General features: G+C 37.8%; 1 protein-coding gene and 1 long non-coding RNA gene across 5 annotated transcripts in view; one reads left to right on the top strand and one right to left on the bottom strand.

The window, feature by feature from the left end:
• Positions 1-13,171, top strand: part of pb (proboscipedia) — a 236,190-nt gene extending 223,019 nt beyond the window's left edge. For all 4 annotated transcript variants that reach the window (XM_067119840.1, XM_067119841.1, XM_067119843.1 and 1 more), the window contains 2 exons: positions 8,405-8,556; positions 10,195-13,171. In XM_067119840.1, the coding sequence (XP_066975941.1) occupies positions 8,405-8,556; positions 10,195-11,751 (1,709 nt within the window). In that variant the 3' untranslated portion in view covers positions 11,752-13,171. The remainder of the gene's footprint in view (positions 1-8,404; positions 8,557-10,194) is intronic.
• LOC136847861 (uncharacterized) overlaps positions 1-27,300 on the bottom strand; it is a 558,451-nt gene that overhangs the window by 185,110 nt on the left and 346,041 nt on the right. The window lies entirely within an intron of this gene.

The following is a 27,300-nucleotide window of genomic DNA, read 5'->3' on the forward strand; positions in this document are numbered from 1 at the left end:
TATTATTATCCCTAGATGTTTAACATTCTTAATAATGGAATTTTGTAATAAGTCATAGGAAAGGCATTGGTCATGCGTGCAAAGTTATGGGAGAAGAGACCTGGTCACGAATGAAGTGTGGAATGGTTGATGCTTGCAAATAACGCAATACTGACCTGGAACAGTACAGAGATTTCGCAGAGGCCAGTGAAAGATTTGGGAAAAGTTTGCAAGCAGAGAACGTCGAGTCTAAATTTCAACAAGAGTAAAGTTATGAGCGTGCTTGGAAACCAGGAAGATGATTGTAAAGGTATTTGGAGGTAAATGAAATGGATGATGTAGCCTGAGAAAAGACTGGGGTCACAGAATAGGTGAAGTGAGGAAGAGAGGTAGGAGGACTGAGGAAAGACCTCAGGCTTCTACAGGGGGCAAGGTGGGATTGCTGACTGGTAATTCAATTTGGGACTGTTTAAATAAACAGTTTGCCCGGTGTAGGTGCATAATAGGACTTTAAAGGATGAGAAAAGCGGAGATATTCTGACGCAGTGTTAAAAAGGTTAGCATAGGAGGGAGGACGGGTCTTACTGGTTTTGAGATGGTTTAGTCAGGTGGAGAGAACGGAGGATGACACATTGGTGTAGTATTCATGTTCTAAGTAGTTCTTCTATGAAGAGGCTGATTTTATGCAGTTTGCTTCACTATTAAGATGGACATGAATATGAATATGTGTGTGTGTGTGTGTTTAAAATCATAATAGCGCGTGATGCATATGTGCAGATGTACCGCAGGGGTGTAAATCCTGACCGGTTTTGTCTTTATACTTGAGACATCTTCTTATTATTACATATTATTATTATTGGTATTATTATACACACACACACACACACACACACACACACACACACATATATATATATATATATATATATAGTATATATATATATATAGTATATATATATTATATATTAATAAGATAAATGTGCATTCTAAAGAAATGAAAAATCCTTAGATACGGCCTCCGGGAATGCACAAAATATATATAATTACTGATCAAAATTCGCACGAGTAAGGAATTTTACAGAATAGTATTTCGAGAAAGTTGATAAACTCCTGATTCTTCTATATTGGGTCTCGAAGTATTAACTGTACACGAGAGAGAGAGAGAGAGAAGAGAGAGAGAGAGAGAGAGAGAGAGAGAGAGAGAGAATTACTTGTAATTCACGTACCGCCTTATTTCCAATAGTTACCTTCAAGGATTGGTGGTATATTTAATTCTTACACAAAGTTCAGAAGTCGATTCATGAACAATATAGACAAAAACTTGCTCTTCGTTCTTATCAATAGCAATTACGGAGGTATACACGAGCTGTTCTCGTAATGGCTAAGAAACTCTTTCTATTGATTTTTTTTTATTATTATTTGTTGGGTCCACAATGGAATCTGTTGAATGTTTCATTCTATAAAATAACGATGACCTGTCTTGGCTTGGTAAAAAACAGTCCGTTGTCATACAAAGCCACAGCTCCAGACTCTGGTCCTTGTCTTATGGTGCATCCACATTGCTGGAAAACATGCCTTAGACATGTCTGCAACTTATCACACACACATCACAAACAAGTTGAGTACAAGTCAACGACTTATTGGTAGTTCTAACTAGTGCTTCATGTGGTTATCCAGCATTTTCCAACGGTTCATTCTCCACTAAAGGTCGCTGACTTGTTTTCAACATATTTGTGATATGTATGCGATAAGTTGCTGAAGCATTTACGACATTTTTTCTGTATGGACGGCCATGCCTTATTTTCAACATGTTTGTGATATGCTTGCGATAAGTTGCCGACATGTGTTTATGACATTTTTATTGTAGTATGGATGATCGTTGACTTGTTGTCACCATGTTTGTGATACGTATGTGATGAGTTGCCGAAGTGTTTATGACAAGTTTCACTGTAGTAGAGACAGTCGTCAACTTGTCAACATGCTTTTTATATGTATGTGATGAGTTGTTGAAGTGTTTATGACATGTTTCACTGTTATATAGACGGTCGTCGACTTGTTATCAACATGTCTGTGATACATATGTGATGAGTTACCAAGGTGTTTATGCCATGTTTCACTGTAGTAAAGACGGTCGTCGATTTGTTGTCAACATGTCTGTGATATGCATGTGATGAGTTGCCGGAGTTTTTATGACGTTTCACTGTAGTAAAGACAGTCGTTGACTTGTTTCCAACATGTTTGTGATATGTATGCGATAAGTTGGCGACGCACCCTTACGTGAGCAACCGGCGGCAAAACTAGCACGTTGTAAAATGTGACTGTTACAACGTATAATACGACGGCAGAGAAAATGCTTTCCCGTGTGACTGAATGTTTCACGAAGATTTACCTGGAGTACAGTGCTTTCCTTTCGGCCCTAACACTTGCTTTGACTGGTACAGGTGCAACCGGACGTCCAAACCACATACAAAGCAGCCTCTTGCACCTGACGTGAAGGAAAATATTTAAAATGTGTTCCGTGTGTTGGAAGTCTTCACACTTACTTCCCGTTTAGGACGTAGTCCTTTACTAAGAGATAAAGTCACTGTGATGCTCCGCCAAACCTTAAGAAGCTGTCAACATATACAAAGTTGCCATTTACAAAATGATTCAAGTATTCGACTCTCATCTGTCATTCGGTTACTTTCAGTATTACCAACTCCTTTCAAGCTTTCGTTTTTTTGTGTTCTATAATAACAGATTGCATTAAAGTACCTATGAACCAAATGGCCCTTGCATATTCTATGTAACGTAAGAACATTCAGAATTGCAGTGCCGATGAACCAAATGTCCCTTGCATATTCTATGTACTGTAAGGGCATTCTGAATTGCTGTACCTATGTACCAAATGTCCCTTGCATATTCTATGAATCGTAAGGACATTCTGAATTACTGTACCGATGAACCAAATGTTCCTTGCGTATTCTATGTATCGTAAGGACATTCTGAATTGCTGTACCTAGGAACCAAATGTCCATTGCATATTCTATGAATCATAAGGAAATTCTGAATTGCTGTACCTATGTACCAAATGCCCCTCGTATATCAAAGCACTTACTTTTTGATCGCCACATTTAATTTTTTTTCGGTGATTTTAATAATTTCATTAATCAACACTTTATCTATCACCGGATTTTTGGTGGCGTTTATGATGTTCCTAATCACGAATCTGAATCTTTATAAGTTTCGGTATATTTTATTTTTACAAACTATGATAATTTAGTTTTACAGAAACATGAAGGTCCTTGCATTTCTATAGACAAAAACTAAAGATATTTAAATCATTGTCTACACGGTTTTTAGTTTTCTGTAAAAGAAAACTATCGTGCCGGCTTTGTCTGTCCGTCTGCACTTTTCTGTCCGCACTCAGATCTTAAATACCTCTGAGGCTGGAGGGTTGCAAATTGGTATGTTGATCATCCACCCTTCAATCATCAAACATACCAGATTGTAGCCCTCTAGCCTCAGTAGTTTTGATTTTATTTAAGGTTAAAGTTAGCCATGATCGTGCGTCTGGCAATGATATAAGACAGGCCACCACCGGGCCGTGATTAAGGCTTCATGGGCCGTGGCTCATACAGCATTATACCGAGATCACCGAAAGATAGATCTATTTCCGGTGGCCTTGATTATACGCTGTACCGCTGTAAAGAAGACTCGATTGCGCCGAAGTTTCTTTGGCGCATGTTTACTTTTTTTTCTGTTTCATTACGATCTTGAAAGAATACCTTTAATAAATAAAAACTGTATCAATCGTTCTATACACCTATCCATTATCAAAATACGAATCTACTGCCAACTTCTGAAGAAAAAAAATGCTTAATTATTTTTGGATTATTATCAAAAACCACGCCAGTGGCAACTAATTTTGAACAAGTAGCGACATTTTCTCACTGCTTACTTTGGGTACAAAAATCTGAGCTTAAAAAGAAATATATTGGTATGAAAAGGGAAAATTCTCTTTTCAATCACACTAAACCTCAGTTCAGGCGATAAGATACGACAATCGTTTCGATTCATTCCTCGTGACGAATTTCCATAATGACGGGAGATGAATCATTGTGAGTATGTACTCATTTACACACCTGCACACACACAAATACACGAACTTTACCGATTCTGTATTTCATAGGGACATGAGGAAATGAATATGATAATTACCACCACAAGATTAAAAACGAACGTCCATATACCAAAATACAGCAGTCAAGTACTGAGAATTTATTCACTACAATGATAAGGTTAGCTTAGTGAAAGACTATACTGAAAAGGTCAATTTAGTGAAACACTAAAAGATAAGGTCAAACACTGTAATGATAAGGTCGGTTGAGTGAAACACTGTAATGAATGGGTCAGTTTAGTGAAACGTTATAATGATAAGGTCAGTTTAGTGAAGCACTATAAAGATAAGGTCAATTTAGTAAAGCACTATAATGAATAGGTCAGTTTAGTGAAGCACTATAATGATAAGGTCAGTTTAGCAAAAGACTGTAATGATAAGGCCAATTTAGTGAAGCACTATAATGATAAGGTCAGTTTAGCGAAGCACTACAATGATAAGGTCAGTTCAGTGAAACACTATAATGAAAAACATTGTAGTGAAACACTATAATGATAAGGTCAGTTGAGTGAAACAATATAATGATAAGGTCAGTTGAGTGAAACGCTTTCACGATAAGGTCAATTTAGCGAAACATTAAAATGATAAGGTCAATTTAGTGAAGCAATATAAGGTCAGAGAGAGAGAGAGAGAGAGAGAGAGAGAGAGAGAGAGAGAGAGAGAGAGAGAGAGAGAGAGAGAGAGAGAGAGAGAGGAACCCTGTTGTATTACAAGTTATAAGTCCCAAAACCCTTATGTTAATAAGCACGACAAAAACAGTAAAATGCTTAACAGTAGAGAGAGAGAGAGAGAGAGAGAGAGAGAGAGAGAGAGAGAGAGAGAGAGAGAGAGAGAGAGAGAGAGAGAGAGAGAGGAACCCTGTTGTATTACAAGTTATAAGTCCCAAAACCCTTATGTTAATAAGCACGACAAAAACAGTAAAATGCTTAACAGTAGAGAGAGAGAGAGAGAGAGAGAGAGAGAGAGAGAGAGAGAGAGAGGGGGTGAAGGAACCCTGTTGTATTACAAGTTACAATTCCCAAAATCCTTGAGTTACCAAGCATAAACAAAAATGGCTAAAAATTTAACAACACGGAAAAAACAAGGCCACCTACATAATTTCGATGATAACAGAATTAACCTATAAAACATCTGTTTTAGTAACTACTACAATGTTTTTCATTTTCCCAAAAAACAAAAAACAAAATTCTACGTTTTTTCTGTGTACTTGTTTTTGCCATGAAATCATTAAAAAAATAAAAAATAAATAAAAAAAAAGTATATTTCTGTTATCAGAACATTCGAGTAATGGATATAACTAATTCTTTCACATTCTGTTTACCCTAAATAAAAATATAATTAAACTCAATGGTTAATAACACTTACTGGTAAATTCAACTAACTGGTTAAATACACTAGCTGGTTAATCAAACTACAGCTAACTGGTTAATTACATTTACTGGTTAATTCAGCTAACTGGCTAATCAAACTGCAACTAACTGGTTAATTACACTTACTGGCTAATTCAGCTAACTGGCTAATCAAACTACAACTAACTGGTTAATTACACTGACTGGTTAATTCAGCTAACTGGCTAATCAAACTGCAACTAACTGGTTAATTATACTTACTGGTTAACTCAGCTAACTGGTTAATCAAACTGCAACTAACTGGTTAATTACACTTACTGGTTAATTCAACTAACTTGTTAATCAAACTACAACTAACTGGTTAATTCAACTAACTGTTAATTACACTAACTGGTTAATTGAGCTAACCCGGCTAATCAAACTACAACTAACTGGTTAATTACACTTACTGGTTAATTCAGCTAACTGGCTTATCAAACTACAACTAACTGGTTAATTACGCTTACTAGTTAATTCAAGTAACTGGTTGAATACACTAACTGGTTAATCAAACTATAACTAGCTAATTAATTACACTAACTGGTTAATTCAACTAACTTGTTATATACAGTAACTGGTTAATCAAACTACAATTAACTGGGTAACTACACTAACTGTTTAATTAAACTAACTGGTTAAATATACTAACTAGTTAATCAAACTACTGTACAACTAACTGGATAACTACACTAACTGTTTAATTCAACTAACTGGTTATATACATTAACTGGTTAATCAAACTAATTCAGATAACCGGTTAAATACATTAACTGGTTAATCAAACTACAACTAGCCAGTTAATTCAACTAACTGGTTATATACACTAACTGGTTAAATACATTAACTAGTTAATCAAACTACAACTAACTGATTAATTACACTAACTGGTTAATTCAACTAGTCTGATTCACTAGTTAATCAAACTACAACTAACTGATTAATTACACTATCTGGTTAATTCAACTACAACTAACTGATTAATTACACTAACTGGTTAATTCAACTAAAACTAACTGATTAATTACACTAACTGGTTAATCAAACTACAACTAGCCGGTTAATTCAACTAACTGGTTAATCAAACTACAACTAACCGGTTAATTCTAAACTAACTAGTTAACTACATCCCTACAGATGTGCTGATGTTGACTCAAGATAGTCTGACAGGTCCGGAAAATATTCACTTTGCTGAAAATGTCTATATTGCGTAAATAAACAGCCCTGCCTGTTAAAATGTTTCAAACTGAAATCATTACTGGACCGTCCTTTCTAGCCTTTAATTTTATTTGTAGGTTTTTATTATTTTTTCATTATTTTTTACGGTGTTTTATTAATTTTTTTTTATTATTTAAGTGTAGGTTTTTTTATTTTTTTTAAGTATAACTTTCATGAAGGAAACATCTGCAGAACCTCCAACCGACCAGTATGTAAAGAGGAAAGTGAGAAAGGCAACTGAGAGAGAGAGAGAGAGAGAGAGAGAGAGAGAGAGAGAGAGAGAGAGAGAGAGAGGAGCTTTTAGTGAAAAAAATATTCTATAAACACACTTCAGTGAAAAACCTGCAATCACATAAAAACAATAAATATTATTTTTAAAGTTCAGAGGGATTTCGATAATTCAAACAAAGACTCTAAAATAACCTGCGTAGACAAATAAACAATTCGAACATAATAAGCCAACCTGGCAACTCTCCCTACACTCAGTTGCAATGTAGTCCAATTGATATGAGCGCCACCCGAGCTAAAAGGAGAATAAATATAATTGGTATTTTATCGTATTCCAAATTCATTTCGCGCACTAAAGGTATCATCTACATTATTCAGATCGTACAAGACGCATAGTATTATCCCTCTTTCGTAATAATAATAATAATAATAATAATAATAATAATAATAATAATAATAATAATAATAATAATAAAATATTCATTCTATTTACCATACCAATTTCTGGTATGCCTCTTTGGTTAGTCTTTAAATTTAAGCCGAATCGAACCTGTACTATATATCACTGTTCCTAAATATTTTAGAGTTTCACATTAATCCTTTCTCCATCGAATGTCATTTTAACCACTGACGCATACTATGTCCTAAATCCTGTTTTTCTTAGATTTATTTTGAATGTCATCTCTCTAGATAATATATGATGTGCTGGCTTCACGCGCAACTGCGTACATATTTTTTTCTATTCTGACATAAACTAAATACGTGTGTGTGTATAATCTTTCTCTTTCAATTAACAAATCAAGGCCTACAATCGGAGGTCCAGAAACGAGTGGAAAAAAAAATGAGAGTATCACTCTGGAATTCCTAATTTTTTTATGCTACAAAACTGGTGGGTGGTTTGTTTGTATGTATGTATGTATGTATGTATGTATGTATGTATGTATGTATGTATGTATGTATGTATGTATGTCCTTTAATATCCAATTCGCTCTACCTCGGAAATAATATATTTTCATATATGTTGCCCGAAGTTTTTTTTTTTTTTTAGTTGATAATAAGTTCGTCGTCTCGTGGGCTCGCACCACGGAATACAAGAACTCAGGACTACAGTGACGCACATTAAAACCACACGGTTTCTTGTCTTCCGTGGCTCGAGCCCAAGAGGTGACGAACTTATTATCAACTAAAAATACTTCCCTTCGGGTAACATATGAAAATATATTATTGCCGAGATAGAGCGAATTGGATATTAAAGGATATTTGTAGCTTAATGCTTGTATATGAATCACGGTGATGTGATAAAATTCATTCATATATATATATATATATATATATATATATATATATATATATATATATATATATATATATATATATATATATATGTATCAATAATCCTGATGACCCCACCTCTAATACCCACTGCCCATTTCAGGGTCGACGGAGAACGGCCTGCCCCGCCGACTGAGGACGGCTTACACCAACACGCAACTTCTGGAACTGGAAAAGGAATTCCACTTCAACAAGTACTTGTGTCGACCTCGAAGGATAGAAATTGCCGCCTCCCTCGACCTGACGGAGCGACAGGTCAGTTGGGTCATGATGCCCTTCGAGTTGTCGCACTTGGAAGAATACCTTTCCACTGGCACAGAAAATATATAATAATAGAATCCGAGTTTATCTTTCTTGTTTGTCCGTCCTGGATGGGGGCGGGGTAGGTAGGGTATTGGGAAGGTAGGGGAGGCATGACATATCCACCCACCTCCTGCAAACCTGTTTGTCCACCCCGGATGGGGGAGGGGTAGGTAGGGGATCGGGAGGATGGGAGAGACATGACATATCCACCCTCCTCCTGCAAACCTGTTTGTCCGCCCCTGGTGGGGGCGGGATAGGTAGGGTATTGGGAAGGTAGGGGAGACATGACAAATCCACCCTCCTCCTACAAACCTGTTTGTCCTCCCTAGGTGGGGCGGGGTAGGTAGGGGATTGGGAGGGTAGGACGAGCAGTGCCGGGTTCCAGCGCAGCGTATCGCGAGCCATCAAGCTTGTTTAAATTAATACCCATAGAACTTGACATCACTGACTGACTGTAAGTGGACTGCAGAGGATGTTCCATATCCTATATACTGAATTTCAGCCAATAAAGAATAGTGTAACTATTTAATTCTATACAATATTATACAACCAAGAAAAACCGGACTAGAATTGCCAAACTATTTAATTCTCTAACATATTATACAACCAAGAAAAACCGGACTAGAATTAGCAGACTATTTAATTCTCTAAAATATTTTACAACCAAGAAAAACTGCACTGGAATTCCCAGACTACTTAATCCTCAAAAATATTATGCAACCAAGAAAGACCGGACTGGAATTACCAGACTATTTAATTCTCTAGACTATTTAATTCTCTAAAATATTATATAATCAAGAAAAACCGGACTGGAATTACCAGACTATTTAAGTCTCTAAAATATTTTACAACCAAAAAAAAACATTATAATTACCAGACTATTTAATTCTCTAAAACATTATACAACCAAGAAGAACCGGACTGGAATTACCAAACTATAACCGGACTGGAATTACCAAAAATATAGCTAACGTCCAAGAATATATTCTATTTGCACCTAAGATTGGTTATATCCCAGCAGGACGCTAGGTAAAGTAAAATGAAGCATGTTTCACTCTTTATTAAATTTTTAAGATAATAATAGTAAATGACTTTTGATGCAGAATTTCATATTCGAACAAACTGTTATAGATTCTGTTGAATGCTTGTGAGATATTCAATAACTTTTGTGTATTTATCAGTTTTCTCTCTCTCTCTCTCTCTCTCTCTCTCTCTCTCTCTCTCCCGTTTCTCCCTTCACAATGATTTCTTCGAAGTTTATTCTCCACCTCCTTATGTACTAGTGCTGACGTAATTAATTACAAATAATTCGCCATTATTATGGTCCTTTATTTCCAAAATAACCTATGAAAGTATTGCATACGAAGTTTTAATGTTTCATGGAGATTGATTTCCACACTGCAAATGAAACAATATTAACTAGGTTGCTCATGTTTTGTTAAATTTGTGTAAAAAAAAGGTAAAATAATTGTTTACTGAAGTTTTTCCAACGCATCAAGAACAGGACCAACTGAAAACCTATGTTAAGGATTATCAATTTGCTTCTTGAATCTTTCCAATACATCAGGCTAATGTTTTCCCCTTCTGCAGGTCAAGGTCTGGTTCCAGAACAGGCGCATGAAGCACAAGCGCCAGGCGTTGGCCAAGGCAGACGAGCCGGAGAAGAAAGACCGACGCCACGGGCTGGACGACGCCACCAACAACAACACCAAGTCCTCGGCGCCTTCCTCCCCCGACAGCATGTGCTCCTCGGACGTCAAGAAGGAAGAGAGTAACGACAGCCTGCCCCTGCCAGGAGTCTCCACAGCCACCGGCATGCCGCCGACCACCGTGGGCACCGAGGTGGGCACCAATGCCTGCCCCCAAACTCAGCCTCCTCCTCTCATATCCATGGACACATCCAAGGTAAAGTGCGAAGAAGGCGGAGGCCTGCGGTACCCAGCTTCGGTGACTTTCGCCGGCGAGGGCATCAGCATGAAGGATGGCGGGCAGCCAGACACTGCGCCCCTCAACACACCGCCCATCCCTCGTGCCACGCCTCCGCTAACACCCGCTACTCCTACGGCCTCTCCCGCCCATCTCACAGGGACGCGGGGAGTGCCAGGCTCCCCAGCTCTCACAACCCCACCCATCACCTCAGCTAGAGGGGCGCCCCCGACATCCACGACCACTACTGCAGGCACGGCCATCTCTTCAACAACAAACTCTGTTTCGTTACACGGATTCGGTGCCAACTCCGGAGGCCGAGGATCGGGGAGGGGGTCGACTTTCCCCTCTTACTGCAGTGGTGGAGAAGGCAAAGGGCGTGGTGCCACAGCTTCCAACTACCCAGGAGTCTACAGGGGCGCCTGGGCAATGGACCAGTACAGAGTCATGGGCCGGGCAACTCCTCCTCAATTCATGGGTAATGCGGCCAATCAGCGCGTCTCTAACACCCACGGTTATGATTACACTTGTGCCCAACAACATCACCAACAACAGCAGCAACAACAACAACAGCAACAGAGGGGCCACAATATGTACAGCAGTGGTTATGGGATGGATTCATATGGCTACAACCGGAACTACTACAACAACAACATGATGTGCAGCAGTGAAGGATACGGAGGCTACGGTTACATGTACGGAGGTGGTGGCATGTACGGATGCGGTGGACAAGGTGAGGCAACAGGCCACCACTACTACGATTCTTATGGCATGAGCGGTGCCACAGGTTACGACCACTCAGAGAAGGGCTCAGCAATGGCTAACATGGCCAACATGGCCAACATGAGTCAAACTGGGGGAGGAGGGGGAGGATACTACGGCGGGAGTGGAACCAATGGAAGTGGAGGGGGCGAGGGCGTACCGTACCAGGAGCAGCAGTATCCAAACCACCAACAACAACATGACCACGACCTCAACTTCACCTTCAACTTCTTTGAGCAAGGAGGCGGTGGTGGAAATGGTGGTGGAAGTGCGGGCAGCGGTGGTGGTGGCGGTGGAGGTGGAGGTGGTGGACCTGGTGGCGGAAACGCAGGAAACGCAGGTCACGGCGCAGGTGCCAATGGAAGCACGGCCCCAAGCGAGAACAGCAACTCGTCAGACTTCAACTTCCTTTCCAATCTGGCCAATGACTTTGCCCCAGAGTACTATCAGCTAAGCTGAGCCAAAACTGAGCTGAGTGGCAAGGGAACCTTACCAGAAATCAACAAAGAGGAGATTGAAAACCACGCCATTGGACGGGATATGCTAAACGGACAGAAGTGTAGAATGATGAAATGTCGAGAAATAGGAAAAAATAGTGGATTCCCTCTTTCCCCAATTTTCAATTTGAAGAAAATAACATACAAGTTCAATGCTTTAAATACTTAGGATGGCAATAGCCATGCAGGGGCATCTTATCATGAGAATTATGTGTGGAATAGCTGAAAGATTCCAGTCGGGACCACAGATATTTTTAGTGACAGCTGTACTATAGGAAAATCAAAGTTGTGTGTGCATAAACGAAAAGTAATCTAGCCTTATCATGGCTATAAATAGGTAATGAAACTTGGATATAATACATGGATAACAATGCAAGCGATATCAAGGCCCCAAGTCTACTTACTATATCCAGGTTCAGAGGATCTATTATGAAACATGGTCTTTCTTTCCCCTTTATCATGGACCTAAAGGACATTTTGAAGATCTGCATGGCACTAGGTGACTATGCAGATCCCCCCCTGACTCCCACATATAAGGGGGGCAAGCCCCAACCCCTCTCCCAAAAATGAGTGATGTAGCGCTGTGTTGCCAGTCATTCCACACCACCCCATGAAGACCTCCTCCTCCCACTAGACCAAGTTCCCCAAAACTTTGACCCTTGTAGATGTTCCCTCCTCCCTCCTTCTCTTCCCCCCCCTCCCTCCCACCCCCACCCTACGCCCCTAAGAGAGGTTCCTTTTTTGAAAGATGCCGAGGTAGATGTCATAGTCACCCTTATTCCCTTCACCCCGTAGGGTTAAGCTTCGGTCTCCCGAAAGTGTCCTCGAGTTAAAAGAGGCCACACTCGTGATAAGGGGGTCGTCTCGCGTTCTGTTTGTGGAAGTTTTGCAAGCAATAATTCAGATACTCTTTTCGTTTTGCGTTTCGGAACAAGCAGCAACAAGCAGAAGGGAGTGTTACTCCTGCCCCAACTCCTACTCCTCCTCTTCCCTCGATGGCGTCCGTGATAGGACGTCACCAGCTGAGGAATCCTGCGAGGTCTGTGAGCCTGAGTGAAGAAGTCAGGTGCTTGCGCCTGGACTGTCCATGGGAGAAAAAAAAAGCATATCCTTTGTAGCATACAGCCACGAGAGTGAGGAAAAACAATGGAATGAGTGTCACTATTGTCGCATGCATAAAATTAATGCCTTCTTATGTCTTATAGGAAATATCAGTGAAAATATCGTACGGAAAATACAACAGATTTATCTATAACAAGACCGTTCAGTTTAACAAAGATATTAAGTACATGTAAATAATCTTGTACATGAATATTCCCTATGGTAGAGGTTGAAAGCAGGGCTTAACCACTTTATGAAATGTGTGTGTGTGTGTGTGTGTGTGTGTGAAGAAAGAGAAGAGAAGAGAACATGTTATAGGCTATTTCTGAAATAAGCAGAGCAGTTTTTTGTATCACATTATAGAGAGAGAGAGAGAGAGAGAGAGAGAGAGAGAGAGAGAGAAGACATATAATTATGAGTCACTCCTGAAGTCGGTAAGCACACCTACTACAGTACAATCCACTGTATTAAAAGCTTTCATTTACCCGGGGATATTTACCCTGGTATATATTCGCTTCCAAAATCTATAAAAAAAAATAAAAATGACTGAGGTCGAGATTATAGCCTCAGTCGATCTCCCAACTGAATCAGCCACTAGTGATGATAACACCTCCGCCCTAGGGTGGTAGGAACTGAGGGCAAAAAAAGAACAAAGTGGCGCTCTTTCTATGTTACAATGGAAAGTTACATTTTGTACTTTTATCTGAAATTCGTGATCAGGTGTGACCAGACACGAAAGTATCTGGATTAATGTGGCAGACATATGTTCCAACTTATGGGAGTGCGTGCGTGCGTGCGTGCGTGCTTGCGCGCCTACGAGTATATACGATTTTTTTTATTTTTTAACGTGTCGTAATAAGTTACATGTGCATCTGGCCTTCATGACCTCATCGTCATCATTTCCAAATTGTTTGGAGTCGCCTGTGTTTATAAAACTGCTGGATGAACAGTTCTCTTGTGTGTGTATGTATGCATGCATGTATGTATGTATGTATGCATGTATGTATGTATGTTGTATGTATGTATGTATGTATATGTATATATATATATATATATATATATATATATATAATATATATATTAATATATATAAATATATATATATATATTTATATACATATATATACATATATTTATACATACACATATATACATGTGTGCGTGTGTACACGTGTGTTTTCATGTGTGTCCGTGTATGCATGTACCAAGTACGAAGTGAAACAGCCTGCAATAACTGTGGTAATTTAAAGCTCCACAAACAAACACAAAACTCCTTCTGTGAGATTCCAAATTAAAAAATAATCTCATCTCTCTCTCTCTCTCTCTCTCTCTCTCTCTCTCTCTACTCTAAATCGCTGAAAGTTGAAATTACATAAAATTTTTTTCCTCGCATCTACCAAAACCATCTGCTTTTCAAAACCTCAACTCCGAAAATAACAGACGCCGCGAGAGAGAGAGAAGAGAAGAAGAAGAAGAAAGCTTCTCACCTCACTGTCTCCAACCAGAAAATCTTTTGGAAGTCCGATCTTTTTTCACCTTCATTTCAAAGTTGGGGCGAGAGGCAAAAATCTTCTTCTTAAATTCAGGTTTAGGGGAAGGGGAAGGGGAAAGGGAAAGGGGAAGGGGGTAAGGGGGGGAGAGAGAGTTTGCACTATTGTCGTTTCTTGTGGACTGATTTTTCCCCTTTCCCCACTTTCTGTCCTTATTGAATTTCTAGGGTTTCTCCGAAGCAGAGGAAGAGGGAGGACTCGAATTTCGTTGGATGAGAGCTGGAGTGTATGTATGTGTATGTGTATGTGTAATGAATGTGTAAGTTTATATTTATAGATATATATATATATATATATATATATATATATATATATATATATATATATATATATATATATACATATGTGATATATATAAATTATATACACATGCATATACATATATATGTATATATGTATACATATACATAAAGGAGTGTGTGTGTGTATGTGTGTGTGTATTCCTTATCGTATTGGTACTTTCGTACAAACCTTTAAATAATCAGGCACTCAACGGAAATTATCTTCGAGGAACCTTAAAATTACACAAGGAAAAACCACTCCCTTTATATATTTATATATATATATATATATATAATATATATATATATATATATATATATATATATAGATATATAGATACTATATATATATATTTGATAGATAGATACATATATTTGTTTTGTGAAGGCTATGTCCCATTTATAATCTGAGAAAAACAGAAACCAGTCAACATATCTCGTGTTCAAAACTAGTTAAACCAAAACTGACATATCAAAATAAAAAACAAAAACAATTTCTCTCGGTATCTGTAACGAAGGCATTAAAAAAATTCCAAGAATTACTTAAAAAAAAACTCTTCTTTAATATCAGACCTTCCAGGTAGAGAGAGACTGTATGCTGCAAATGGATATCACATTCTTTGGTAATGATGTGTTCATGGTGATTCTGCTATGGAAAATGACCCAGACCCCACCCCCAGACCCCCCACCCCAACCCAATTCTTCGCATCTCCTTTCCCCCCCACTCCCTTTCTTGCGTGTACATATTTTGAATAGTAATATTATTGTAATATTGATGACCGAAGGGTGAACTAAATAAATGTCCTTGTATTCGTCGTGTTTGATAATAAATCCTTATTGACAATGACACACTGCATACTTCATGCTTACATACTGGCTACCATTTATTTATTACTATTCCTATGCTACCATTTTAGATCTGATGTCATTTTAGAAGTCTCTTAACTTTAATGCCAAGTGTAAATTACAGGTTAGGTTAGGTTAGGAACTTTGTGGAATTGCTGTTAGCTGTTAAGATTTCTGGAAACTTTTCAAAGCGACGGCTATAAAATAGGGTCTTTGTTGCTAAAAGGACTTCCTTACTTATCGGAAAGACCAGACTCCCAAAGCCCCTGTTAAGGTGTTAAGGTGAGGTGCAGCTGTATTTGTCAACAGTTACTATCTGTACTTGAACTGAACTGAATTGAATATAGAATTGAGGCCAAAAGCCAAGCAATGGGACCTATGAGGTCATTCAGGGCTGAAACGGAAACTGACAGTGAAAAGTTTGAAAGGTTTAACAGGAGGAAAACCTCACAGTTGTACTATGAATCAGTTGTTAGGAGAGGGTGGAAAGTAAGATGGAAGAAAGACAATATGAAAGGAGGTAGAGTAAAAGGAACGAAAAGGGCTGCAGCTAGGGGCCGAGGGCACGCCGCAGAGAACCTCGGGTAATGCCTACAGTGCACCGAATGAGGTGCACTGACGGCACCACCCCTACTAAGGGTTGCTTTTCATACTGGCAAAAGGTTGTAGGTAAGACACAAGCTGGTTTGAAAACAAAAGCACACATGTGCACCACAAGGATAAATTCCTGCGCGGGCAGTATACACATATATACTGGCCACTAGCTTCTATCAGCAATACAGTAACAAGTGCATGAAACTGCACACAAGTGCTTGAAGCAGTAACAAGGAAGACCTGGTATTATCAGAGAGTATCTGTAAATAAAATGGCCTGCTACGAAATCCAAACTATTTCTCCACGAGTAGAGAAAATATAGACGCACAAAAATACAGTTATGCTGGACTTCACATGAAACCTGTTGCTGAAGATACATTGCTTTCCTAGAGTAGCAGATATAAAGTTAAATTCCCAGAGCAACAGATACACAGTTAAATTCCCAGAGCAACAGATATACAGTTAAATTCCCAGAGCAAGAGATACACAGTTAAATTCCCAGAGCAAGAGATACACAGTTAAATTCCCAGACCAAGAGATACACAGTCAAATTCCCAGAGCAAAACATTCACGGTTAAATTCCCAGAGCAAGAGATACACAGTTAAATTATTCTGAATTCTTGGAACACTTAACAAGAATCGTTAAAGCAACGACGAATGACATCATTCTTTAAACTGTACTCTAGTTTCAATAAATAATAATAATAATAATAATAATAATAATAATAATAATAATAATAATAATAATAATAATAATATCCATTACTTCAGCTCAGGGCCATATACATGGAATATACAAATACATTACACACACTCTAGACACATAAAATAACACGATAAAAATGATAATCGGCAATATCCACACATTTCCTGAAGAAGCAGAAAAAATAGTATACCCATAATAATGGTAATGACAGTATTAATATGGGGAATAATAGTAAAAAACATTGCAAATGATAACAATGAAAAAATTAGATTGCATACAATTAATTTCCAGTTAGGGATCTCAGGTGGTTACAGAAGTCGGATTCAGAGGGCTAAATACGAAAATTGGAGAAAGCAAGACTCAATAATAATAATGATCACTGTGATGATAATAATAATAATAATAATAATAATAATAATAATAATAATAATATTAATAATAATAACAGCTATCCCAGGGTTTGTGATTTGACGAAAATGCTTCGGGACAAATAATGTACATGCAATTTATATATTCTTTAGAATTATTATGATGTCATAGCAATTGTTAAATGGTAAGTCCGGCATGTAGCCACTTAATAAAAATAAGAAGAAAAAAAATAATCGTAACAATTACAAATATTTTTAATGACACGACGGTTTACCTCGATGATATTCGCTTCATATCTCGTTCCTAAAACCTTGCATTACATTTATCATGACTCACTCTCTCTCTCTCTCTCTCTCTCTCTCTCTCTCTCTCTCTCTCTCTCTCTCTCTCTCCAAAATAAGGCACGCTGCAAAGAACTTTAAGTAATGCCTACAGTGCACCGCATGATTTATTGTATTTTATCAGTTACCAGCGTAAAACTTGACTAAACCTCTTAACACAGCTGTGGTTCTACAGACACCAACTACTTCTACATCTGAAATGTCTAAGTTTTTTCCTCTTTTCAAAATCATTTCAATTCATCTTCACATGCTGTACCTCTATTGCCCTTTAGAAAATTAATCACTTCTGTTGCCCTTTAAAAATTAATCAATTCTATTGCCCTTTAAAAATTAATCACCTCTATTGACCTTTAAAAATTAATCACCTCTATTAACCTTAAAAAATTAATCACCTCTACTACCCTTTAAAAATTAATCACCTCTACTGCCCTTTAAAAATCAATCACCTCTATTGTCCTTTAAATATATTTATCACCTCTATTGCCCTTTAAATATATTTATCACTTCTATTGCCCTTTAAATATATTTATCACCTCTATTGCCCTCTAAATATATTTATCACCTCTATTGCCTTTAATATATATAACTATCGTCTTTATTGCCCTTTAAAAAATTAATCACCTCTATGGCCCTGCAAACATATTTATCCCATTTATTGCACTTTCAACATATGTATCACCTCTGTCGCCCTTTGAACGTATTTTATCACCTCTATTGATCTTTAAATGTATTTATCACCTCTATTACCCCTTCAACATATTTATCATCCTCTTGCTTCTCTTCTCATCAATATTCAACAACGTCCTGCAATTTTCTTTCAAAAAATATATAACGTACTCCTTCTTAATTTCTTCTCCCTAATCCTCTACTTATAAATTTTCTCTCCTATTATTGAAATTAATGCTGATTTTTTTTTCCCCAAATTTTATCACCCATGTCCGCCCTCAGATCTTAAAAACAACTGAGGCCAGAGGGCTGCAAATTGGAAAGTTGATTATTCACCCACCAATCATCAAACACACCAAATTGCAGCCCTCTAGCCTCGGTAGTTTTTATCTTTATTAAAGGATAAAGATGGCCATGATCATGCTTCTGGCAGTGGTTAAAGTTTCATGGGCCGCGGCTCATACAGCATCATACCGAGACCACCGAAAGATTAATCTATTTTCGGTGGCCTTGATTATATCCTGTGGCGGTTGTACAGAAAACCCGTTTCTTCGGCGCGTTTTTCACTTGATTTTATATTTTTTTTATTTTTTAGATTTCGAATCTACACGTGTTCTACAGGTACGTTGTTATGTCCCCGCTGCCTGATAAGTACCATTTACGAATCTCAATTTTAATGTAATACGCTGACTTTTGAAAATGAGTTTTTTTTTTTCAAATAAGTAATTATCAAAAATACAGCCTTTACCAACTCACTCGTGTACCAAAACAACACCCCTCCCCCCCCAAACTCTATCCTCTCTATGTTTTATACAAACGTACAATTGGACATAAATACAGTGAATATGGTGTTTTTCGTCAGTTACAGTTTCAACAGCTGTAAAATATGTTTGCTGTTTCAGTCAGTATCAGCAAGCCTATCTCTCTCTCTCTCTCTCTCTCTCTCTCTCTCTCTCTCTCTCTCTCTCTCTCTCTCTCTCTCTCTCTACATCCGTAGCTTATTCGCCCAAAAGAAGTCAGTGCAAAAAATTAGCTTTTGAAACTCTCTCTCTCTCTCTCTCTCTCTCTCTCTCTCTCTCTCTCTCTCTCTCTCTCTCTCTCTCTCTCTCTCTCTCCACAGAAATTTATGAGTAGATATTTCCCCTTTTGCATGGAAAATAGATGAAAAAATAGAAAAGCTAGTAGAAGGTAACACTAAACAGAGAGAGAGAGAGAGAGGAGAGAGAGAGAGAGAGAGAGAGAGAGAGAGAGAGAGAGAGAGCTTTCAAAAGCTAATTTTTGTACCGATTTCTTTTAGGCGAATAGGCTACGAATGGAGAGAGAGAGAGAGAGAGAGAGAGAGAGAGAGAGAGAGAGGGAAGAGAGAGAGAGAGACTCCTCAGAGGCTGAATTGGGAAGGGCCAAACCGAGTGGTCCCAGTGACGCATGCAAAAAGGCGGCTGCGGTTACCTACCTGGATTACTAATTGTGGAGTAATTACACTACAAGTTCATTAACCATCGTATGGTAATATGATTGATCACCTGTCAGCTGTCACGGTAATGGCACCGGTAGCTGTTGTACTCATAGCTATTATACCTGTAATATTAAAGACGGCTACCAAAGGCACATGGGTTCTGTGATAGTTACTGGTGGAAAACCCATGAGAATACTTTGTGTAGTCAGCCTTGCATGACTGACTTTATACTGTATATATATATATATATATATATATATATATATATATATATATATATATATATATATATATATATATATATATATATATATATATATATATATATATATATATGGACAATCTCTCAGGTTTTGTCACACCTGAGTAAGACATGTCATAAACAAATGTCGGCAACCTGTCAAATACATACCACAAACATGTTGAATACACATCACTAACTTGTCAGTAGATTAAAAAAAAATCAAAATGAGGCTTCATGAACTAAGAAGAGTAAATTCAAGAAAACTACAAAAAGCGAATAATATTGATAGATCAGGTATAACGAATTTTACAAAAAAAAGTTATAAATAATAAATAAAACAACATTTTAAAAATCTGCAAGAACCCTGGGGAAAGCTGATCTTGCCTTAAATAAAAATAGGTAAAATAATTAAACAAGCAAAAAATGCGCTCAAGTTTCTTCGGCGCAATCGACTTTTCTGTACAGCCGCTACAGCGTGTAATCAAGGCCACCGAAAATAGATCTATCTTTCGGTGGTCTCAGTATAATGCTGTATGAGCCGCGGCCCATAAAACTTTAACCACGGTCCGGTGGTGGCCTATCCTATATAGTTGCTAGAAGTACGATTATGGCTAGCTTTAACCTTAAATAAAATACAAACCAGTGAGACTAGAGGTCTGCAATTTGGTATGTTTGATGATTGGAGGGTGGATGATCAACATGCCAATTTGCAGCCCTCTAGCCTCAGTAGTTTTTAAGATCTGAGGGCGGACAGAAAAAAGTGCGAATGGACAGACAAAGCCGGCACAATAGTTTTCTTTTACAGAAAACTAAAAAGAGATCTGGTGAATAAACAAAAGAAAATTCAACAGTAAATTATTGTACAAAAAAAGCGTACAATAATGATGGATCAGCAATAGCGAAATTTGCAACAAATATTTGCAAAAAAATAAATAAATAACAAAAAAAAAGAAAATTTTCAAAAACTGCACGAACTTTTGGGGGAAAACTGATGAAGCTTGGAAGGGACCAGGCGGATGTTACGAAGGAAAAAGGGAAAAAATAAATAACAGCAGGAACAACAAGCAAATCTGAAAGGACGAGGACGAACGAAGGAACTGGGGAAGGCCGGTGACAAAGGAGAAAGGGCAATCAAATTGGAGAAAGCGTGATCCAGAAATATTGATGAAAAGGAGGAGGAGGAGGAGGAGGAGGAGGAGGAGGAGGAGGAGGAGGAATTTAGTTAGGCTGGAAATACAAAAGACAAAAATGAAGATAACTATAAAAGATAAATCTGGAAGAAGCTAACAGGTCGTGATAATGATAAAAGGTGGAAACACAACATACGCAGCTAACAAATCTGATGAAGACGGTAAAAAGGAAAACAGAATAATAGACGGAACTTGCAATGGAAACTAATAGAAAACAAGTAAAAAATGCGCCGAATTTCTTCGACGCAATTGAATTTTCTGTACAGCCTCTACAATGTATAATCAAGGCCACCGAAAATAGATCTATCTTTCGGTGGTCTCGGTATAATGCTGTATAAGCCGGGGCCCATAAAACTGTAACCACGGCCCGCTGGTGGAATGTCCTATATCGTTGCCAGACGCACGATTATGGCTAACTTTAACCTTAAATAAAATAAAAACTACTGAGGGTAGAGGGCTGCAATTTGGTATGTTTGATGACTGGAGGGTAGATGCTTATCATACCAATTTGCAGCCCTCTAGCCTCAGTAGTTTTTAAGATCTGAGGGCGGAGAGAAAAAGTGCGTACGGGCAGACAAAGCCGGCACAATAGTTTTCTTTACAAAAAACTAAAAACTGCAAAAAATGGTGAAAAAAATTAATAGAACATGAAGCCAATTGTAAAGATAAAGCGAGAGACGATAACAATATGATAAAAAATCATCAGGAAAATGATAAATAAGAAGCAAATGATGGTGAAGAAGAAGAAGAAGGAGGAGGAGGAGGAGGAGGAGGAGGAGGAGGAGGAGGAGGAGGAGGAGGACAGAGGGTGACACAGGAAATATAAAGCAAATTTATTATGACTGGTAATTAACAGGGATGGAGAAAATGGGAATAACTTAGCAGTTACCGAAGAAAAGTATAGATACAGGGTTACAGGCAATATTAACAGTATAGATTAAAAAAAAACTTAAACCCGGTTTTCATATAAAAAAAATACTAATAATAAAAAACGAACATGACGGACACAATTTGAAGTTAATATCAAAAATGAGAAATGGCGGAATACATAAATGGCCTTGGAGTTGTTGAGGTAAAAACACATCCGACAAAGTATAACTTAGTATTACGCAGCTTGAAAAAAATTACAGTGGTTCTACATGAAACACATTAAAAGTTGTACAAACAGCTATCGAAAACTAGTTCACCTCCCATTATCATTCTTCCTCTTTTTAATTACACAATTGTCTTTCAAATGCGTGCAGTATCATTTAGTATGCGCTCCACACTCATAAGGAAAGAGATCCACATTACTAACTCATTCAGGGGACAAAAAATTTAAAAAATCAATTTAAAAAATTTTAAAAATCAATTAATAAATAACGAACAAGTAAGAAAATACAAATATGTACAACAATGGCTCTCAACTGTGGGTTATAGGGTAGGAAGTCCGCGAGAAGTTTTGGAAAATCACAAAAATAATAAAAGTATAAAAAAAAATAAATAAATAATGACAAAACAACAAACAACAATTGTGGTTCGGGGAACCAGTTGAGAACCAATGATGTACAGTATCATTCCAATAGGTGCTTTACCGTCATAAGGAAAGAGACCCAACCACAAGCTAGCTCATTCGGACAACGCACAAAAAAAATAAATAAATAAAAAACTGAAACCGAGCTAGTTGATTCCCTACTTTTGTGGTCGACGGAAAGTGGCAGTCTACGAAACACCTGTGTGAGAGAGAGAGAGAGAGAGAGAGAGAGAGAGAGAGAGAGAGAGAGAGAGATAAACCAGACGAACTCATCCCCAACACTTAGAGAAACCACCAGCAGACGATGACAGCTATATATTAAACCCACATCACCACCATTGCCACCAGCACCACACAGCGTTCGAAGCGCTCATTATTACTCCTAAATCCTTTCAAATCAATAAAAATAATGGGTCAGATTGTAACGCCAGTTGTTTTGTAACAGCGGCTGTAAGCTGTGGTTAGGTATCTAAGCGCCAATGGCTTCAGGTGAGGCAGTCAGCTCACGGAGATTCAAACTGGTGTTGGTAATTAAAACGAATGTTTATTTGTGATCTCATATTAAGATAATTCATAATTGTTACGTAACTGCGTTTTCTAGCTATAACTGAAATGGAAAAAACTATAATATGAACGTTTTGTATTCCTATTAATGTGGAGTTCATTAATCTTTTGAATATAGAATTTACCCAAGCACTTGGACCTCTGAGGTCATTCAGCGCTAAAATGGAAATTGAGAGTAAAAGGTCTGAAAGGTGTAACAGGAGGAAAACCTCGAATTTGCACTATGAATCATTAAGGTTGAGGAAAGTAAGATGGAAGAAAGGGGATATGAAAGGAGGTACAGTAAAAGGAACGAAAGGGGTTGCAGTCACTCAAGAAGTCCGAACTCGTCACTTAAGCCATGCTGAAGATGTTGTCTCACTGAGATGTTGTCTCACCATTTTCTTTTTCTATTAACTGATCTCTTCTTTCTCTATTTCCTGTTGCCTTTTCTTACTTCTTTCAAATGAACATTTCGAGTCAATTGCGCCTTTGGTGGGCTTGTTCCATAGGAATCGAGTATTCTAAAAATAATAATAATAATAATAATAATAATAATAATAATAATAATAATAATAATAATAATTTTCTTCGGAAGCTTGATTTCAAGTTAATGGCTCCTTAGGTGGATTTCTTTCATAGGAATAGGGGACTACTGCTGAATAATAATAATAATAATAATAATAATAATAATAATAATAATAATATTCTCATGGAAGCTTGATTTCAAGTCAATGGCCCTTTGGTGGGCTTGTTCCATGGAATAGCAATTTACTGATGAATAATAATAATAATAATAATAATAATAATAATAATAATAATAATAATAATAATAATATAATAATAATATTCATCATCATCATCATCTCTGGAAGCTTGAATTTCAAGTCAATGGCCCCTTTGGTGGGCTTGTTCCATAGGAATCGGGGTTTGCTTCAGAATAATAATAATAATAATAATAATAATAATAATAATAATAATAATAATCTCTGGAAGCTTGAATTTCAAGCCAATGGCCCCTTTGGTGGGTCAGTCTCATATTAAAAGCGGTTTGCTTCTGAATCATGATAATAGCAATACCATCTCAGAAACCAGTTCTGTACTTTCCAAACGCCTGGTAACACTTTCTTATCGGCAGAGGGGAAACTGCGCGTACCCCTGATTACCCGAACATCACTCTGACGAACAGGTGTGACATTCGTTATCAGTATTGCCTAACTGGTGTGCGGCAAAGGTGCTTGACACACACACACACACACACACACCGCCTCTCATTCTCATTTTTCCTTTGTTTTATGTGCGATAACGGAAACTTTGATGATAAAGCTTTTATTCGTCACTATATTTCTTTGGTCGTACCGCACGGAAAAGGAAGGCAATGGAAGATATAGAATTTAGGCCAGAGGCCAAGCACTGGGACCTATGAGGTCATTCAGCGCTGAAAGGGAAATTGAGTGTGGAAAGGTTTGACAGGTGTAACGTGAGAACAACCTCGCAGTTGTGCTATGAAACAATTGATAGGAGAGGGTGGAAAAGAAGATATATAAGAAAGAGAATATGAACGGAGGTACAGTAAAAGGAACGAAAGGGGTTGCAGCTAGGGGCCGACGGGACTCTTCTGCAAAGAACCTTAAGTAATGCCTACAATGAACTGACGCCACTAGCCCCCCCTACGGGAGAAAAGGAAGACAAGGCAATTTCTTACGTAGGGAGACTTAACGTCTCAAAAATAATCTTTAATTTCAGGCCTCTGAAGAGAAGGATATCCTGAAGACATTACTTATACAATAAGATTAGCTGTTCAACAGCTCTTTAAAAGATACTACCCTAGCAATGAATAATTATTCAGCCTTAAAATATTAATCTCTGATCAAATGTTAAAGGTATATGGGCATAATTCACGTCTATATACCGTTAGCTGTTAACACTCAAGGCTAGGACCCAACATCAGCTCATTGCTTCGTTACACAACAAATAATTCCTTTTAGACGTTTACCTAACTTACCAGAGTCTTTTTTTCAGATTTAAACAGAATGAAACATCTACTCATTAACTTCCAGATCCCCAGAACTGAGCGAGAACAGAAATAAACGAAAAACATTACAATAACTTTTAAAAGCAGCTATCTGCATCATTGCTAAACGACTACCTCTAATGAAAATACTTCTAAAACCAGCTATCTGCATCATTGTTGAAAGAATACTTTAATGAAAATACAATATAACGACTGTCGATCAATATAATTACTTCAACACTACGTAGTGATTTGGGAAGCTTCCTGTTAATGGTAAGCACTGAAAAACTACAATTTCAAAACTACAATTTCCCTAAATTGCTGAATGAACCCTCGCTCTCCGAGGTGGGTGGTGGTTCACGTTTTGGTGAAAATGTGACTTCATTTCACCCCTCACCCACTTTTCCACTAACCCCTTCCCCTCCCCCTTCCCCTCCAGGATTACGTGTGCAGGGAAATGAATGGCGTTTAGACCTAATGATAACTTCCAATCGATGATTTACAATTTCATTCACCTTTTTTAGAGCATTCTGCCGGGCGCTCTCTCTCTCTCTCTCTCTCTCTCTCTCTCTCTCTCTATTTCTATATATATATATATATATATATATATATATATATATATATATATATATATATATATATATATGCCTCAAACAGTAAGACCAATATTTTAGCTAGAACATTTTAATTTTAGTAGAGATGCTTTAACGAGTGTATTCGCTCTCTCTCTCTCTCTCTCTCTCTCTCTCTCTCTCTCTCTCTCTCTCTCTCTCTCTCTCTCTCTTTTATATATATATATATATATATATATATATATATATATATATATATATATATATATATATATATATAAATATATATATACATATATATTTTTTTACTCTAACAGTAAGACCAATATTTTTGGCTAAAACATTTTCTCTCTCTCTCTCTTTCTCTCTCTCTCTCTCTCTCTCTCTCTCTCTCTCTCTCTCTCACACACACAGACGTAACAAAAAAAAAGTTATCAAGGCAACTACTGTGCCATTGATCCTTTCACACGAGGCGGAATTTGGCTCGACCGATGACGGTGAGCAAAATAGTAAAGTTGATTATCAATTTGTATAAGCGTTCTCGTTGCGCAGAGTTCATCGACGTCAATGTTACTTACGATTTACGATGCATAAAGATTATTTTAGGTTTGTTGCTGTCCCAGTTCGAAAGCTTCTCCTGCTAGAACTAAGACTGGAGAGAGATGGACCGGTTGATATTTTGTGAACTGGCGCCCGCTCGACTAAGGGACTGCATGGGTAGCAATCGAATAAGCTGTTTTGGAAAACTGAGGAGGCAAGTTGTAATACCAAATTTAGGCCAAAGGCCAGTCACCGGGCCCTATGAGGTCATTCAGCGCTGACAGGGAAACCGAGAGTAACAAGTCCTTAAAGGTGTTACGGGAGGAAAACATCGCAATTGTTAGGAGAGAGAGAATACGAACGGGGATACAGTAAAAGGAATGAAAGGGGTTACAGCTAGGGGCCGAAGGGATATTCCCCGTCTGTCATCCTCCTCTCCTTTTCGTTCAATTCAGGTCTAAAGGAATTCAGATCCTCATATCCCGTGAATGAACGAGGTTTTGAAGCCTTCCTGAAATGAGACCATTTTCTACATAGGCCTCCAGGCCTTCGAAGAAAATCTCTCTCAAGGCTTTGAGAAGTGAAACCACTTTCTACACAGGCCTCCAGGCCTATGCAGAAAATCTCTCCCAAGGCTTTCAGAAGTGAAACCACTTTCTACGTAGGCCTCCAGGCCTATAAAGAAAGTCTCTCCCAAAGCTTTGAGAAGTAAAACCATTTTCTACATAGGCCTTCAGGCCTACGTAGAATATCTCTCCCAAAGTTTTGAGAAGTAAAACCACTTTCTACATAGGCCTTCAGGCCTACGTAGAATATCTCTTCCAAAGCTTTCAGAATTGAAACTATTTCTGCATAGGCCTCCAAGCCCATGAAGAAAGTCTCTCCTAACCTCCAAAAATATAAGAAAAATAATAAAAGGAACTATTTAGCAATTCTTAAAATACTCTCGAGCTAACAATACAGAAATTTTGTAAACTTGCAAAAG

Source organism: Macrobrachium rosenbergii, chromosome 17 (assembly GCF_040412425.1).
Source record: "Macrobrachium rosenbergii isolate ZJJX-2024 chromosome 17, ASM4041242v1, whole genome shotgun sequence".
NCBI classification, from domain to species: Eukaryota; Metazoa; Arthropoda; class Malacostraca; order Decapoda; family Palaemonidae; genus Macrobrachium; species Macrobrachium rosenbergii.